Source organism: Aotus nancymaae, unplaced genomic scaffold, assembly GCF_030222135.1.
Source record: "Aotus nancymaae isolate 86718 unplaced genomic scaffold, 86718_ANA_hifiasm-v0.15.2.pri h1tg000011l, whole genome shotgun sequence".
Lineage (NCBI taxonomy): Eukaryota > Metazoa > Chordata > Mammalia > Primates > Aotidae > Aotus > Aotus nancymaae.
Window position 1 is genome coordinate 56236606 of NW_026988422.1, and position 16631 is coordinate 56253236.

The 16631-nt window shown below is 44.7% G+C and overlaps 1 protein-coding gene across 1 annotated transcript in view; it reads left to right on the plus strand.

Moving 5' to 3' along the window:
- Positions 1-1997, plus strand: part of RGS6 (regulator of G protein signaling 6) — a 646702-nt gene extending 644705 nt beyond the window's left edge. The window contains exon 17 of the mRNA XM_012438057.2: positions 1621-1997. Within this exon, the coding sequence (XP_012293480.1) occupies positions 1621-1779 (159 nt within the window). The 3' untranslated portion in view covers positions 1780-1997. The remainder of the gene's footprint in view (positions 1-1620) is intronic.
- The last annotated feature ends 14634 nt before the right edge of the window (positions 1998-16631 follow it).

The following is a 16631-nucleotide window of genomic DNA, read 5'->3' on the forward strand; positions in this document are numbered from 1 at the left end:
AATCTCACAGGGTTGGTGAGACCCAGGAAGAGCAACAAGTAAACATGGCAGCATATAAGGTGCCACCTGGAGGCCATTGTCATAACTAAGATCTTCAGACAGTAAAAGTCATGTTAGTGTGGACTGGGCCATCAGGGATGGGTTCAAAGAGTAGGTGGGTGGGGCATGAACGGAATCATAGAGATGGGGTGAGATCTAGAAAACAGGAAAGAGGGACAACGTGCAACCCAGGGGGAATAATATCAGCTACGGCACAAATGAGGACATCTAGCCTCTTCAATTGGAAGACACTTTGATGTTCATCCATTCAAATTCTTAGCTACTGCAAAAATCCTTCTCAGCATCATCATGACCATCCAACCTCTTAACTTAGTGCTGTAAGAGTAAGAGGCAATAATTAATGGAGGGACTGTACGACAGATGCAAATTCCTCTGTTCTGCCTCTCCTGGTAGAGACACCTTTCTCCAAGTGGCCAGCATCCTAAATCTTAAAATGTCCTGCCTTGTGACTCAGAGGACACCGCTTCCCTAGACCTTATATCTCAGCAAAAATGTCCTCCCCTACCCAGGGTGACAGCTTTGCCCTGCAGGAGAGAAGCAATCAGCTCCTATCTTTGGCATCCATATTCATGGAGAATTGTTCTTGTTCTGACCTGTAGCCCTGAGTGGGAGCTGAGGCTGATGGTCCCCAGAAGTGCACTTTAGGAATTAGCCCACAGCCATCTGCCTTTCCTCTAAGTAGAAAAAGGCCCTGGGAGGAATGCACAGCTGTTTTCATTGCAGTCACAGAGAAGCATGAGATAGGGCAAGGAGAAAGGGAAGCGACACCTTTCAGAGCCAAGGCTGAGAATGTTTGAAGGTTATTAGTGTGGCTGTAATCAGGCTATTAGCCAAATGCAGGTGGAGAATGAAGTGGCTTTGAAATTGCTTTTCAGAGAAAGCAGAGTCTATGTTAGTATAATCATCTATGCATGTGATCTCTTTCAAGCAGCTCTTCAGCTTCCTACAAGGCCAAAATAGGACTCAGGTCTCCAACTAACCATGGTCAGAGCTTCTCACTTACCTGGGCCTCAGGAGTGAGCAGGATCTGCCAGGAAAAGCCCTGCCCTCAACCTGCTCTGCCTGCCTTATGGCAGCAAGTGCAAGCCATGAGCTACCTTCTCATATTGAGTCAGAGTCCAGAGTCCCTGCAAGGGTGGTTGGCTCAGGAACACTTCTCTTTAGTTCACAGGCAAGTAACCTCATTCTGCACCCCAGGGTTGGCAGTGTCTAGTGCCCAATGCCACGTGTGACCATCCCATCCCCTTCAGGCTGTCTAAGAGGAATCAATGGCAGTCTCATGTCTGGGGCAGCCTCTTGAGAGGAGAGGGATCCTCAGAGTCCCCAGTAGATGAAGCCCCCTGCCCAGCTCCTTCTGGCCACTTAGTGGATCCAGGCCACCTTCTTCAGAGGCTATAGGAAGAGGAAAGTATGTTTCCACCAGCTGCTTCTTTGAGTTCCTTGCCTTAGTTCATGGCACCCCATCCATCCATACCCTCAGGGCTACAGTTTGGCTCTCATCTTTTCCTTCATCTGCCTCCATATCCAGTCAGTCGCAAATTCTGTTTTTATATCTTTCAGGCCAACTACATTCCTCCTTCCCCAGTGCCACTCAAATTGATTCCAGCTCTTACCACGACAGCTCAGCAGGGCCTTCTGCATGCAATCCAGTCCTCTTCAATCCACTTTCCACGCTGCAGCCAGAATCACCTTCCAGAAATTTCAGGTCTGATCCTGTAATGCCTCTGATCAATCCTTCAATAGCTTTTATTGCCCTTAGGATGTGTGTCCAAATGCCTCTCTGATCCCATGCACATGCGTGAACCAGCTGCTGCCATACTGAAACTACCCATGGTGTCCCAATGGTTCTTCTCTCATTAGCGGCCTATGCACATGCTGCCACCTTTGCCTGGAACACTTTCCCTTGTCCCCCTACTAGACTAAATCCTATTCCTCCTCTAGAACTTGATTACAAGAGCCTTTTCTCTCTAGAAACCTTCTCCGATTCCTCTTTCCTCCAAACTTGGGATAAGGGTCTTAGTCTGTTTCGTGTTATCATAACAGAATACCTGGGGCTGCATAATTAATCAATAAAAAAGTTTTATTTAGCGCATGGTTCTGCAAGCTGGGAAGTTCAAGAGTATAGCCCTGGCTTCTGGTGAGAGCTTTCCTGCTGATCACGACATGGCAGATCAAAGGGGAAATGGACATGTGCGAAGACACAAAACCCAGAGGTAACCTGGCTTTATATCGACCTACTTTCATGGGAACTAATTTGTTTCCCAGGGAAAAAAATCCAGCCTTACCCGAGGGAGAACTCACTCACTACCAGGAGAAAGCACCAAACCATTCATGAAGGATCTGCCCCCATGACCTAAACACCTATCACAGACCCTACCTCCCAACACCACCATATTGGGGATCAACTATCAACATGAGCTTTGGTGGAAACAAACCCTATGCAAAGCACAGCAGGGTCCGCTTCATGAGCTATTACAGAGTATTAATCTGTAACACCTATTTCCCCCACCTGCCTGTGGGCTCCTACAGGGCAAGGATGCTATTGTAGTCAACTTTGTATCCCCTGTGTCTGTTATAGCATGTAACAATAACCATTTCAAAAGTATTAAATGATTAAATTTATGAAAAAAAATGGAGAAGGCTATAAATCACCCAATGGGACAATAGCTTGGGATAACCATAACTGAAGATTAGGATGGCAGAATCACACATGCAAGACAGGTGGCAAAATCACATGAAAACCAAACATGCAAAACTGAGACATGTTTTCAGATGGAATACCTGTAGCTTAGGGTTTCCCTTACAGTTTTGGCTGGTGTGTTTCAACTAGATCCATGCAATAAAAAGTATGGACTCTTGGTTCTGTGAGTCTGATCACTGACCCAAAGAACAACATCTGTTCATTAGCGTGTAGTGTGGCCTATGTATTGGATGAATGAAGTGGCTATGATGCCATGACTAAGAGAGTGGTCACAGCCTCTACCCTGTCTGGTTTTTATCTTGGTGTGATGATAGATTTTAGGCATCAACTTGACTGGATTAAGGGAAACCCAGAGAGCTGGTAAAGCATTATTTCTGGGTATGTCTGTGGGGGTGGTTCCTAAAGAGACTGGCATTTGAATCAGTGGACTTAGTATGTTTGCATAAAAAGTAAGGGCATTTTATTTTTTTAAACTATCTAATCGGCTGAGGGCCCAGGTACAACAAAAGAGCAGAGGAAAGGCAAATTCACTCCCTTCCAGAACTGAGACACTCTTCTTCTCCTCCTCCTTTGGACATTGAACTCCAGGATCTCCAGCCTTCAGACTGAGATTTGCACCAGCAGTTCCCCCAGGGTCTCAGGCCTTCAGCCTCAAACTGAGAGTGACACCACCAGCTCTCCTGCTTTTCAGACCTTTGGGCTTGAATGCAGCCATGCTACCAGCTTCCCTCATATGGGAGCAGGTACAAGCCATGAGCCACCTTCTCATATTGAGTCAGGCTCCAGCTCTCAGAAAACCTGTCACGGGACTCCTTGGCCTCCATAATGGTATGAGCCAATTCCCTTAATAAGTCCTCTCATATATCTATCTAGATCCAGATCGATGATTGATTGATAGATGGATGGATGACAGATCCTATTGTTTGTTTCTCTGGAGAATCTTGACTAGTACACATAGGAACATTGCTGTGTCAAGATGTGCTTTGGACTGGAGTAAAATAATCTTTGACACATTTGTCCACGCTGAGTGTTGATCTCAGAGTGGATAAATGGGAGTGATGCAAGAACAGAGTTTTCTGGGCTGGTGTTTGCTGGTTCTATGAAGAAGCGAAGGGAGGCCGATTAAATCACAACCAAGTCACAAAGTGGAAACTGCTTCCCTCTGGCTCAGCCTTCTTCTCGGGCCAGCTTCTCTGCCAAACCTTCTTGATAACCCAGGCCTCACCAGGTCTCTTTTATAAGCTGGCAGATGTGTTCAATGCAATGCTGGCAAAATGTCATACAGGTGGCCACCCATATGGTGCCAGTTTGGATCTGACTCCTAGAAAAAATTCTGGAATCCCACTCAGCCATGAAGGACACCCGCCAGCTTCCTGCTCATGGGGACACAGGTGGAAAGCAGGTGTTTCACATAAATGACCACCCTCTGCTAATCACCACCAATCAAGCCAGTGATGCAGGAGAAAACAAAATGAGAAAGAATGATCATCCAAGAGGTGAAATGAACTGGTGGCCAAGGAAGCAGGGGTGCATCTGGATTTCCATAACATAAATGGCCATATTTCAGGCAGGCTTTGCTTTAGAGCAAGCCAGAAACTCAGAGACAGGGGATGTGGGCTTCAAATTTCATTCCAGTGGGTACATTGTCTGGGGTGTTCAATCTAGTAAGTTCAATCTAATAAAGATCCACAACAGCCAAATGACAGATTCACTTAGCCAGCCATTCAATGTATATTGAACACCCATGGGCCAGGCATCATTCTGGGTGCCGGGGACAGAGAGAATGGCAAACAATTTTCACAAGACCTCCCTTTTTAAGAGATTTGTACTTCAGTCAGGGGACGACAGAGAGATAAACACATAGGAAAATGTCAGGTAGTAATAAGTGCCATGCGGAAAAGTAAAAATGGGTGATGTGACAGGGACTGGATGGCTACTTTAGATTGGGTGGTCAAGGAAGTCCTCTCTGAAAAGCTGACATTTGAAGCTGAATAACAGTCCGAATGACAAGGAGGGACCAGCTAACCATACAGGGGTTGGCAAAAGAGCCCGTGAAAGGCCCAAAGTGAGACTCTGCCATGGGATGAAGGCATCACCACCTGCAGCTGAGAGAGGCTGGGGAAGGCAGAGATTGACAGTGACTAGCTCAGCAATATTTACCATCAGGATGCTCAGAATTATCAGAGGGATTCACACCAGGACTAGGCTTAACATTGGATCACAGAGTCAGGTAGGAAAGCCAGGTTTTTGGAAGTGGGGTAGGGGGGTTGAATCAAGGCTAAAAATGAAGCAGGCAAGTATAGGAGAGGCTGGAGACGAGCTATGTCTGGAAGTTGGCATTAAACCAAGTCCAGGGTGAGCAGGGGTAGAGGCCATAATAATCCAATGGACCAGGAACCCAAGATGCAATCAGGGGCTAGATGCAAAGACCAGATGCTAGACCAAGAGACCCAACCACCATGTCTTCTTCATTGCCAAGAAATTTGATATATGCTTCTGATTGGAATAAGGACCAATTTATCCAACCCCAGAACACTAATGACTCCCAAATCTATACTTTCACTTCTCTTGAACTTTAGTCTCAACTCTCTGAAAGTCTCAGAAAGTTCCAACTTTTCTAAAGTTGAACTCACAATCTCTCTCCCATTTACTCCAAATTACCTCTTCTTTCCCTATTCCACAAATCAGTGAATGACATCACCATCTACACTCTTCTCAAGCCAGGAGGCTAAGACATTGCAGGCATGAGTTTCCTACGAAGCAGACTCTGAGATGTATATGAACGTAAGGAGATGTATTACAAAGAGCTCTTCAGATCCCGCCTGTGGAAGGGAAGGGGACAAAGCAGTTTGGAAAGAAGAGGAAGTTAAGCTGCAATGAAGTCTCAACCAAGGCCTCAGCCAACCCCTCTGGGAACTCTGAAGCAGGGATGGCCCTACAAAGTTGTCCTGAGTTGGGTTGAGGGGTCTGGGCTATAGCTTTTACACCCAAATGTTGACCAGTCATTGGATGTGAGCTGTCCAGGAAGACAGTGTGACCTTGAACAAGATGGTTGTCTTCAGCCAAGGGAAATTCTCCTAGGAGCTGGAGGAATAAGTCCTTTAGTCTTGAAGAGTTCTGGTAGAACATCAAAGCCTCCACTCAATTGTCCTTAACTTATTTTCCCTTTGTCTCATCTTCATTATCCCATGAAGGATGAGTCCTGAGGGGCCACCGTCTATATATTTCTCCTATCCATCCTGTTCTCTCCTTCCAATATTGCCACTGGTTCAGGTCTCAGAACTTCTCAACCGGACAGAGTCTTCAATCTGCTCTCTCTGGTCCTCTCTAGTCTGTACTCCATGTAACTATCTGAACTACCTTTCAAAGACACAATCTGAACATAGTACTCTGTTTAAAACTCTTCCTTGTCTGTCTTCAGAATAAAACCTGAATTCTCCTCTAGATAAAATCTAAATTTCAGATCATAGAATTACAGGTCGTTCATGGCCTGGCCCCCACTGACTCCTCTGTCCTGACCTATCCTCACTCCTATCTCTGGACTCAGTCTTTTTGCACAGCTTAGTGTCCCCTAATTGCTATGGCTTGGATAGGGTCTGTTTGGCCTCACCAAGTCTCATGTTGAAATTGAAATTTGACCCCCAGTTTTGAGAGGCAAGGTGGGAGGTGTTTGGGTCGTAGGAGTGAAGCCCTCATCAATAGCTTGTTACCATTCCGACAGGATTGAGTGAGCTTTCATATTTATTAGTTCCTGAGAAAATTGGTTGCCGAAAAATGCCTGGCACCTCCTCCTCTCTCTCTTGCTTCCTTTCCTTCCCCTTCCACCATGAGTGGAGGCAGCCTCAAGTCCTTGTCAGAAGCAGATGCTGGTGTCACGCTTCTTGTACAGCCCACAAAACTGTGGGCTAAATGAACCTCTTTTCTTTATAAATTACCCAGCCTCAGGTATTTCTTTATAGCAACACAAACAGACTGAGATACTGATGCTTTCAACACAGGGCACTTTGGTCAGAAGGGCCTATTTAATCTCCACCCTCTCTGACCTTTCATGCAGAGCTTACTCTATCTTGAAACAAAACACCCAACACAACCCATCCCTACTTCATCCCAAAACATCTCAGTCTCCAGCTATCTCATAATGGCCTGATGCCTTGTCTACCTTACCCACAAGACAGGAAGATTCTTGAGAACAGAGATGATATCTTGTTCTTTTTAATATTCCCAAATACTATTTTGCAGTGCCCAGTGTATAATAGCTGCTCAGTAAATATTTGATGACTCAATCAATTAGTCAACCAGTGAGAATAAGAGGCATTAGTCCTGTTATCTGGAAATTTAATACTAAAACAAGATACTCTCATGAACTCATCTACTGAATAGGAATATAATCCCCACAAAGAATGGACAGATTGAATCATCATACCAGGGCAACAGCCCCCACAGAGTGTTAGGACGGTGTCCAGCCATAACAGCCTTTTGTCATCGAGCATGGTTTTCACATAAGCTGAGGGTCAGCCATGTCTGCATGTTTCTGGTAGCTGATAGGACACATCCATGAATGCCCATGATGGCTCATCTAACTCATGCCAAGCCCTTCTAGCCTGAGTCATGCCTGGACTTAGAGACTGAGAACTGGAAACCACATCCATTTCCAGCCCCCACATGACTTATTTTCCACCAAGCAGACACACCCATGAGAGAATTGGAAAACGGGACTGAGTAGTGTGAGATGGCAGCCATATACGGGGAGATCAGAACTGGTAACTGAGGTGTTTGGTTGTTGGGGGAAGCTGTGATGGTTCTAACCACTTTGTCCCTCATCTTAGAGACAGTGAGGTGGGTCCAGGTGGGCCCAGCAGTGAGTTTCTGCTCCAATAGTCATTGGGCATTTCTCCTGACCCATTTCCTGGTGCAGGTAAAATCCACCCCATAACTTATAATAAACTCCTTTATCCTTAAACTAGCAAATAATTAATATGCCCACTTACGAGGAAGCCTGAAGAGTCTCCTTGGAAAGAGTCCAACCTCGGGGGTAAGAGTCAGATGCGATCAACTTAAGCTAGCAGTAAAGCCTCCATGATCTGCAGGAAAATTCTACCCCTCAGATTCATCTCCTAGGCCCAGCCCACGTGAGCCCTATTGAAGTCTCATTCGGGACAGGAGAACCGTCAGTAAGGTAGAAAGAACTGTCTACTAATACTATGTAAAACCTTGGGCACAACCAGCCCTGCTTGGCCACCCTAAGGCCCTGCTTGGCTACAGAAAAAGATGGAGTCTACTCTGCTTTGCTTCACAAATCCTGCAGCTTTGACATCTCAAAAGCTTCCAACAACCAGGAGACATCATTGGCCAGCAAGAGATGGCCGTGCTTGACCAGGTGTCTGGGGGAGGCTCCAGAACCTGGGGAGCCTCTAGCTAGAGCCAGTGGCTGCACAGGAAAGAGGCAGCCCTGGTGGGGAACTCGGGTGCAACTCTCCCTGGGGATTCCCAGGAATATCTGGGCACAGAAACACATTAGGGTGCAGATATAAGATACTATCTAGGGACCCCTGTAATATTGGGATGAACTCTCATCTGTGAGCCTCTGTGAGATAGCCCCTGGGAGTTTCCAGAAATACTTGGGAAGACTTGTTTGCAAGCTCATCTACGGGACTCCTTGGGGATTATCATAAATATTGTAAAAGGGTCTTTCATTTGTGAGCATATCTGAGATGTGCCCTAGAGATTCCCAGAAAGACCTGGGAGGGACTGTCATTCCTGAGCTTGTGAGAGATGCCTCTGAGGACTCCTACCTCCTCATGCAGGGAACTTGTTGTGAGAGTGTAGGCCTGAACTATTGGGGGGCCCTTTGCAGGAATTAGATGTTCAGCATGATCAATTTGAGGCAAACTCCAGTGAAATTTGAGGATTGTAACTCCTGTGACCTTCTTTTACCCGTGGGCCTGGGGCATTTCTATACTCATTTTAATGACTGAGAACCTCACCCCTTCCCCTTCCTGAGTAATGAACATTATTTAGGTCTGACAATTCTTTTGCTGAGGCTGCTATCAAAACTTGCTGGCCTGGAGCCATTTTGACCCTGTCTGGTGACCTCACATGTCATGTTATGCTCCATTAGGTAACAAAGTTACAGTTGAACTGTCACAGGGCACATTTCTGTTCTTTCTTTTGGGGCACCCCCTCTTTGTTGCCCCCTTGCTATTTACAAAAAGAAATGGGAACTTCCACAAACTGGTTGGCCTGTGTGAAGAAAGGAGTGTGCAGGGGAGATGGATGGTCATGTGCAGGGGCCCTGGGTGTCCCAGGTATCCTGTCAAGTCAGCACCCACTCTCTGTCGGCTGCCAGCACTCCCCATCTCTCTCCCAACACCAAACACTTCTTCCTGCTGCAGCTCCTTCGCAGAGTTGGGAAGCATGCCTCAGAAACCCATTTGAGAACAAAAGACACGAATAAACCATTCATAGAAGAGGAAAAATAAATGACTGCTGAACACTTGGAAGGATGTCCAACTATACTAATAATTTAAGAAATACAGTTTAAAACTAACTGCCATTTCCACCCATTAAATCAGTATTTAAAATAAAATAAAATAAAAATATCCAGAGTTAGCAGTTGGAGTATAAAGTAAGGTTCTCACCTGCTGCTGGGGGCCCTTAAAATTGCTGCAAACTTCAGCTGAGCACCATGGCTCATGCCTGTAATCCCAGCACTTTGGGAGGCCAAGGCAGGTGGATCACTTGAGCCCAGGAGTTCCACCCCAGCCTGGGCAACAGGGCGAAACCCCATCTCTACAAAAAATAAAAAAATGAACTGGGCATGGTGGCACACACCTATAATCCCAGCTCTTTAGGAGGCTGAGGCACAAGAATCACTTGAACCCAGGAGGCGGAGGTTGCAGTGAGCTGAGATAGCACCACTGCACTCCAACCTGGGTGACAGAATGAGACACTGTCTCAAAAGAAGAAAAAATTGATGTACGTTTTTGGGAAGCAATATGTCATTACACACACACACACATGTCAATATCAAAAGCTCCTTAAAATGTTCTGCCCTTTGACCTTCTTCCTCTGCTTCTAAGAATCTATCCTAAGGAACAAACCCGATTTCTGTGAGCGGATATACATTATTACAGCAATCACAACAATGGAAACATTAATGTCTGAAATAGAAAACTATTAAAATAAATAATGATACCACTATATGCTATAAGACTAAAAAACTCTAAAAATCACGTTTCCAAACAAAGTCGCTACACAAAGAATTGCTTACCATGCAGTATTAAGTGGGGGGAGCACAGGGTTCAAAAACACACAAAGGGACTATCTGACTAAAGCCCAACTCCAGAATATAAAACAACCTTACAACTAAACAAGAGGATAACCTAATTTAAAAGTGGCAAAAGGTTTGAACAGACATTTCTCAAAAGAAGATATGCAAATGGCCAGTAAGCACATGAAAAGACGCTCAACATTAGTAGTCATCAGAGAAATGCAAATTAGACCAATGAGATCCCACTACACACCACTAGGATGTCTAAAATTAAACAGACCAACAATACCAAGCATTGCAAAGATGTGGAGCGACTAGAACTCTCATTCATTGCTGGTAGGAGTTTAAAGAAGTCCAATGACTTTGGAGAAGAGTTTGGTAAGTTCCCATAAACCGAAACCTCCTCTTACCACGTAACCCAGCAATCCCATCCTAGATATTTAACCAAGAAATAAAAATATACATTCACAAAAAATACTTGAATATGAATAGGCATCATAGTTTTATTTGTAATAGCCTCAAACTTGCAACAACCCAAATGTTCACCAACAGGTGAATGAATAAACAAATTGTGGCTCTTTTATATAATGGAATGTTACTCAGTAAAAACAGGAACAATACAGCAACCTAGAAGAATCTCAAAAACATTACACTGAGAAAAAAAAGAAAAAGCCAGACATAAAGACGTACCCATCGTCAGTTTCCTTTCTATAAAATTCTGAACAAAAATAGTAGTCACCTGGGGCTAGGTGAGGAAGGGGATGCAATGGTCAAAATAACTGTAGAGCTGATAGAACAAGATTAAAAAGATAAACGTGTGTTACTTGCAGCAAAAAGTAACCAATAAAAGAATTATAACTATTTGGGAGGCGGAGACAGAGGAGCCTATCATGAGAGCAGGAAGTCTAGTGGATAAAGTCTAACACTGGTAAGCAGGAAATGGTGGTAAACCCACGTCAGCTGGAGAAATACGGGCAGACATAACCACCAAGAAAAGACCAGAAGGGCTAGAAGCAGCTGTATCTGAGGATCAGGACTGGGAAAGGGAGGGAGGAGGCAATAGGATTGCTTTTCATCCTAAGCCCTCTGTTATTTTTATTAACTATACCAATTTTATTAACGATGTGCACATATCATTTTACCAAACATTAAAAAATACACTTAAAACAACCGTGCATGGTGTATGGTTACCAATACTGTAAAACATATACAAATAAATTCATACACAAAAAAACAGACTTGAAGGAAATGCAGTCATTGTCTGGGTGAAAGTTTTATGATGCTATTTTGCCCCTTCTTTATACTCACCCTTTTTCCCCAAATTTCCTGCAATGGGCATGCATTATTTTTATAAATGGGAAAAAACATTATATAAAGAAGCAAAATGATGTTTAGAAACAAGTTTTAAATCATACTGGAAATGAAGGAAACAAAATTGAATATAAAAGTAAATTCAATTATGTAAAACGACATACATGAAACTAGAGACATTTAAGAAAATATTAACAATAATTTTCTTGGTGGTGGAATTACGGCTGATTTTTTTCATTTTATCTTTCCTTTTTTATCCTGATTTTTCCCCCCATAATAACCATTATTAAACCAGGTTTGGCTGGAGAACTAAATTTGATCTCTCCATTGGCTTTCGACCAAAATAATAATGTAATGTCTCCGCATGGTGCCAGGCACCTAGAAAGCCCTCTGTGAACACTTGTGGCATTAAGGGAACTGAATGTAAATGAGGTTTTCTGGTGACTGCTTCTAATTGAGCCCGTTCAGCTTCAGTCACTCAATCAGCATTTACTTAGTACCTACTGTGTCCAGTGACCTGCACAAGAGACTGTGTGGGTGTTGGAAGCAGAGGACATGGGTAGACTCTGAGTTTGTTGTGTGGCAGACCAGTTCGCAGAGAAGAATAAACATCCACACATAAAAACAGATGGAAAACATGCCCAGAGACAATAAATGGATACATCTAGCCTGAAGGGTTGGGTATCCTGTCCCGGCCAGCCCCTCCCTGGACATCCTTGGTGGAATCAAGATGGCAGCCTCTTCTCTCTGCTCCCTCTTTTCCCATCTCCTCAATGCCCACTACCCTTTCTGCCACGCTAAAACCAACAGAGGCCCTGGAAAGTCAGTTCACCTCCTCTCCAGTCGTAGGAGGTGAGAGTCATCCAAAATGTCCAAGACAAAGACGAATAGCAACAAACACCTGGGATTCTTTACCATTTGACCACACTCAACTCCAGAAGAGCTGGGCTTCATCAGTCATCCCATGGGGAACAAAGAAGCCAATAAAGAGAAAGGGAAAAAGCACCCTGAGATCTCTCTGAAAATGCTCTCCAAGTCTGAGAAATCACCAGTGTCTTTTCTGGCCACAAGGGTTCATCTCTCCGCCATTGGACAACAGGCAGAGGGAGAAGTCACAAAATTTTCTGATGGTCCAGCCAAACTCACTGGTTCCCAAGAAACGCTCAACAAAAAATACATGGCATGAACATGGGTGCACGGTATGGTGTTTCAAGCATTAGAACATTCCATGGCTGTCCCTAACTCCACCTGCAATTGCATTAAGACCAAAGAAAGTATAACAAGATGTTCAACTGAAGGTTTGCCCGAGACACCATGATACAACACACATGACATTCCAGTGTGCCAGATGATGCATATTTTCAAGGAAAGAGCTAAAAACGTACTAGACAACTCAAGCTTCCCAGCCATACCTACATTGAGGGTATAAAATGGCCTGGCTTTCCAAGATTAAGGGAGAAGATTTGTGAAGAAAATGTATTTGGAAAAAAATTATTGATGTGCTGTGGGCCACACCCTTTCTAAGAGGGAGAGTGAGAGGTACCTGTCCCTCATCTCAAATGTGGTGAAAGGAGCTTCAGGGAGACCACTCGGAAAGCTTGGTACATGTCTGCTGTGATGGATGGACACAGTGGATGGCAGAGAGAGATAAACTGCCTGGCTGCTCCCACTGTGGAAGAAAGGAGATGTTTCTGCAGCCTTAGGACTGACCTACATGCTCTCAGAATGTGGCTTGGCAGGGATACCCGAGAGTGTCCCTTGGACCAGTTGTGAGCCAATGGTACAAGGGAGAGCAGGTATGGTCACAGTGGGCCCTGTCCAAGAGAGGCCACTTCGAGGGGTGAGCAATCCTCAGCAGAGAAAAGCTGAGATGATTTCCAATTCCTCTGAGTTGTGGGCATGCTGAGGGGTGGACATCCTGGACAAGGGACCTGCAGGAAAAGGCAGAAGAAAGGAGTCCTAAAGACCCACAATCACACCCAAGAAAGAGTATCAGTCACCCAGAGGCCATCTTTCCATGCTGCCAGTCAAGTAAGGCTTCAGATCTGTGTATCTTAGCTGAACATCAGCTCTGAGTAGAACTATTCATAAACTTTGACTCTAAGATTTAGACTCGTGTTTGCTAAACATACCTGATCATATGAGCTGAAAGAAATGCAGCTTTCTAGATGTTATTGCTAGAGATCCTGGAAGTCTGTGTTTTTATATCCACTGTGTAACTCTTATGATCGGCTACATCCAGAAGATGGGAATTCAGTCTAGTGTTTCCCAAACATCTCCAGTGATTTCTTTAAAAAAAAAGAAAAAAATTCTTGGGGCAGCCCACCTTTTCTAAGTTAGAATGTTCAGAAGAGGGGTTAAGGAAGCTGAACTGCCCAGGTCATACAAGATGTTAAACCGAGTGGTCTCCCTGAAGCTCCTTTCACAAGATCTGAGACGAAGGACAGGTACCTCTCACTCTCCCTCTTGGAAAGGGTAAGGCCCACAGCACATCAATAATTTTTTTCCAAATAAATTTTCAGAAGCAAAGTGTAGTTCATGTGGTACACCCCCTCATTCTGTGAGAGGAAACTGAGGGGTCACCAGAGGGGTGAGGGGGTGATTTTCCTAAAGCCTCACAGCGGGTTAGTGGTGGGAGTGGGACCAGAACCCAGATCTCTTCACTCCCAGGACAGGCATTTCTATCTCCCCACAAGCCCCAAAACATAGTGTGGGTTTATGAAACATCTTTTCATCTTCATAATAGGCAAGTCTTTTATGAGGTATTTTGACCCTTGCTTTACAGAGGAGTCCAAAGCAGGTAAAAAGGGCTTCCAGGGTCCAACAACTCAAACATGGTAGAGCAAAGATTCAAAGCGGAGCCCTCCTGCCCTACTGCCGCCTCCACCACAGGACCCCTCCCAGTTCCCAGCTGGCAGTCATAGAACTCGAACTCACCTGTGGGGAAGCTCGTCTATTTTGCTTTAGTTACAGACTGTAAAGGAAATAAAAAGCCTAGATCGAAGTGTTCTCTCGGGCAAACTCCTGCACAAATCTTTAGCTAGCTGATTGCTTCCCTCAGCCTTCTAGAAAGATCTTAAGTTCTATTTATAGTTGATCCAGAGAGCACCAATTCTCCCCTGCTTTGGGCTCCTGCACCCCTATCATTAGGCTATCACCACTCATACTCTGACTGTGGGCAGAGTAGGAATTTAAAAACTTTTTGCTGGTTACCCGAAAGCGTTGATAACATCGCGCCATCTTTCACTGGCTGTGCTAAGAGGAAACCACTTCCTCGCTCTCCTCAACTGCTTGCATACTTAAAAGTTAATTGCCAAACCTCAGTTGTGTTGAATTCATTGCCTTTTCGGCTGACCTCTCTTTCTCTCATTCATGGTGGGAACATGCGAATGTAACGAGTCATCCTGTGCAGAAAAAGCTGCCTTCTCAGGCGAGGGACGCCTCGCACTGTGGACACCACCACAGGGTGACTTCTGAAGGCCACTCCCTTGGACTCAGACTCTGCCCACACATCTGCCTTTCTATCTGAAGCCCTAAATTCTTCTCATGTGTCCAGGCCCAGTCCTGTAGCCAGTGGTCATGCTTGAAAGTCATCCAGAAATAGCGCCCGAGTTGCCCTTAACAGCCATATTTTCATAGTCTCTGCTAAGCGTGGTGTCTTCCATAAATGATTCATGGGGGACTCTAAGTGCATTTTATTTGCTAATAACCATCTCTCTCTGCCAGTTCATTATAGATGAACTAAGATATGGAAGAGTGGAAAACCCTTATAAAAGATTACCCCCTGTGTGCCCAAAATGACCACCCTGACCTTAGCAGTATTAATCCCTGGCCCGATTTTGCTGAATGTGTCACATGCATCCTCAGGTCACTGGAACTAAATACACTGGTTCAGTGTATTTTTCTATCTATATTAAGCAACCTGTATGTATGGTTTAATCATGAGCGGGAACCTGTGTATCCTGGAACTAAAAGGCAGGATTAATTGCCCAAAGATCATCTCATCCACACCCTGCATATCCAAAGGCACTGACTAAATCATTCCCAGCAAATTCCTGCAACCTCTTGGTTTAAAAAAAAAAAAAGTTTAGCCCCAGGAATACAATGCCAAACCTTTTTCTGTAATCTATGTTGGTGCTTAGCAGGTTTTATGAAGGTCCTCATACTGCTGTGATGGATTTCCACCTTTTTCTTGAGGGTGAACAGAGAACAGCCCACCAAGTGAATAAGGCTGATTTACCATCAGTAAATTATGAGATGGTGCCTGTGTTTACACTTCCACTCTCCACCAAGGATCTGTTTATTTAATTGATGGCCTCCGCCTTCTTTAAAGGTTACGCTGATATTTAGCATGGTGTTGAGAGCGCCTGAGAAGTGATAAATTATACCTGCATTTACCCTTTTCCACACCACCACCATCACGCAGTGGCAAACCCCTATGGCCTAGACTCCTCCCGTTCGCGATGCTTAAATCACCTCCACAGAAAGCCCACCAGTGACCCCCGACTAATTGCCAAACTTAATGATCTCATCTTGATTCTGATAGAGCTTTGAGCTCTTTAAAACATTTATGTGAGGAGCACTTGAAGGAACCAGGGTTGTACAGGCTAAGAAGACACTCAGGGGAACGGAATACCAGTGTTCTGATTTGCTTAGAATGACGCCTGTCGTCATTTTTCTATTGCTGCTGTAACAAACGTAGTAGCTTAAAACAACACAAACTTATTACCTTTCAGTTCTGAGACTCAGAGGTCCGAAAGTCAAGGTGTCGGGAGGGCTGCATTCCTTTTGGGCTCTGGGGAAAATCCACTTTCTTGCCTTTTTCGTTCTCTAGAAGCTGCCCACATTCCTTGCTCGTCGCTCCCTTCCGTCTCCGATGTCGGGTCTTTCTCAGTTGATACCGACTCTTCCGCCTCCTTCTGTTGTTTAAGAACCCTTGTGATTATGTTGGACCCACCTGTATCATCCAGGTTAACCTTCTTATTGTAAGGTCAGCTGATTAGCAACCTTAGTTCCACCTGCACCCTTAATTTCCCCTCATCATCAAACAGTGTGTTCTGAGGATTAGGACATGAACACTTTTGAGAGGCAATGACTACAGCCCCTAACTGGTAGAGGTAAGGCCGATAGACAGGAATTACTGAAAGTCCAATTTCAGTCCAGCAAAAAAAGTTCAGGAAATGAAGAACTTGTTAACAGTCAGAGCTGCCCAGAGGAAGAATTGACTGCCTTTAAAGATACTAAATCCCTAATTCTTAGGGGGTTTCAGGCAGAGGTCAAAGAGCCACT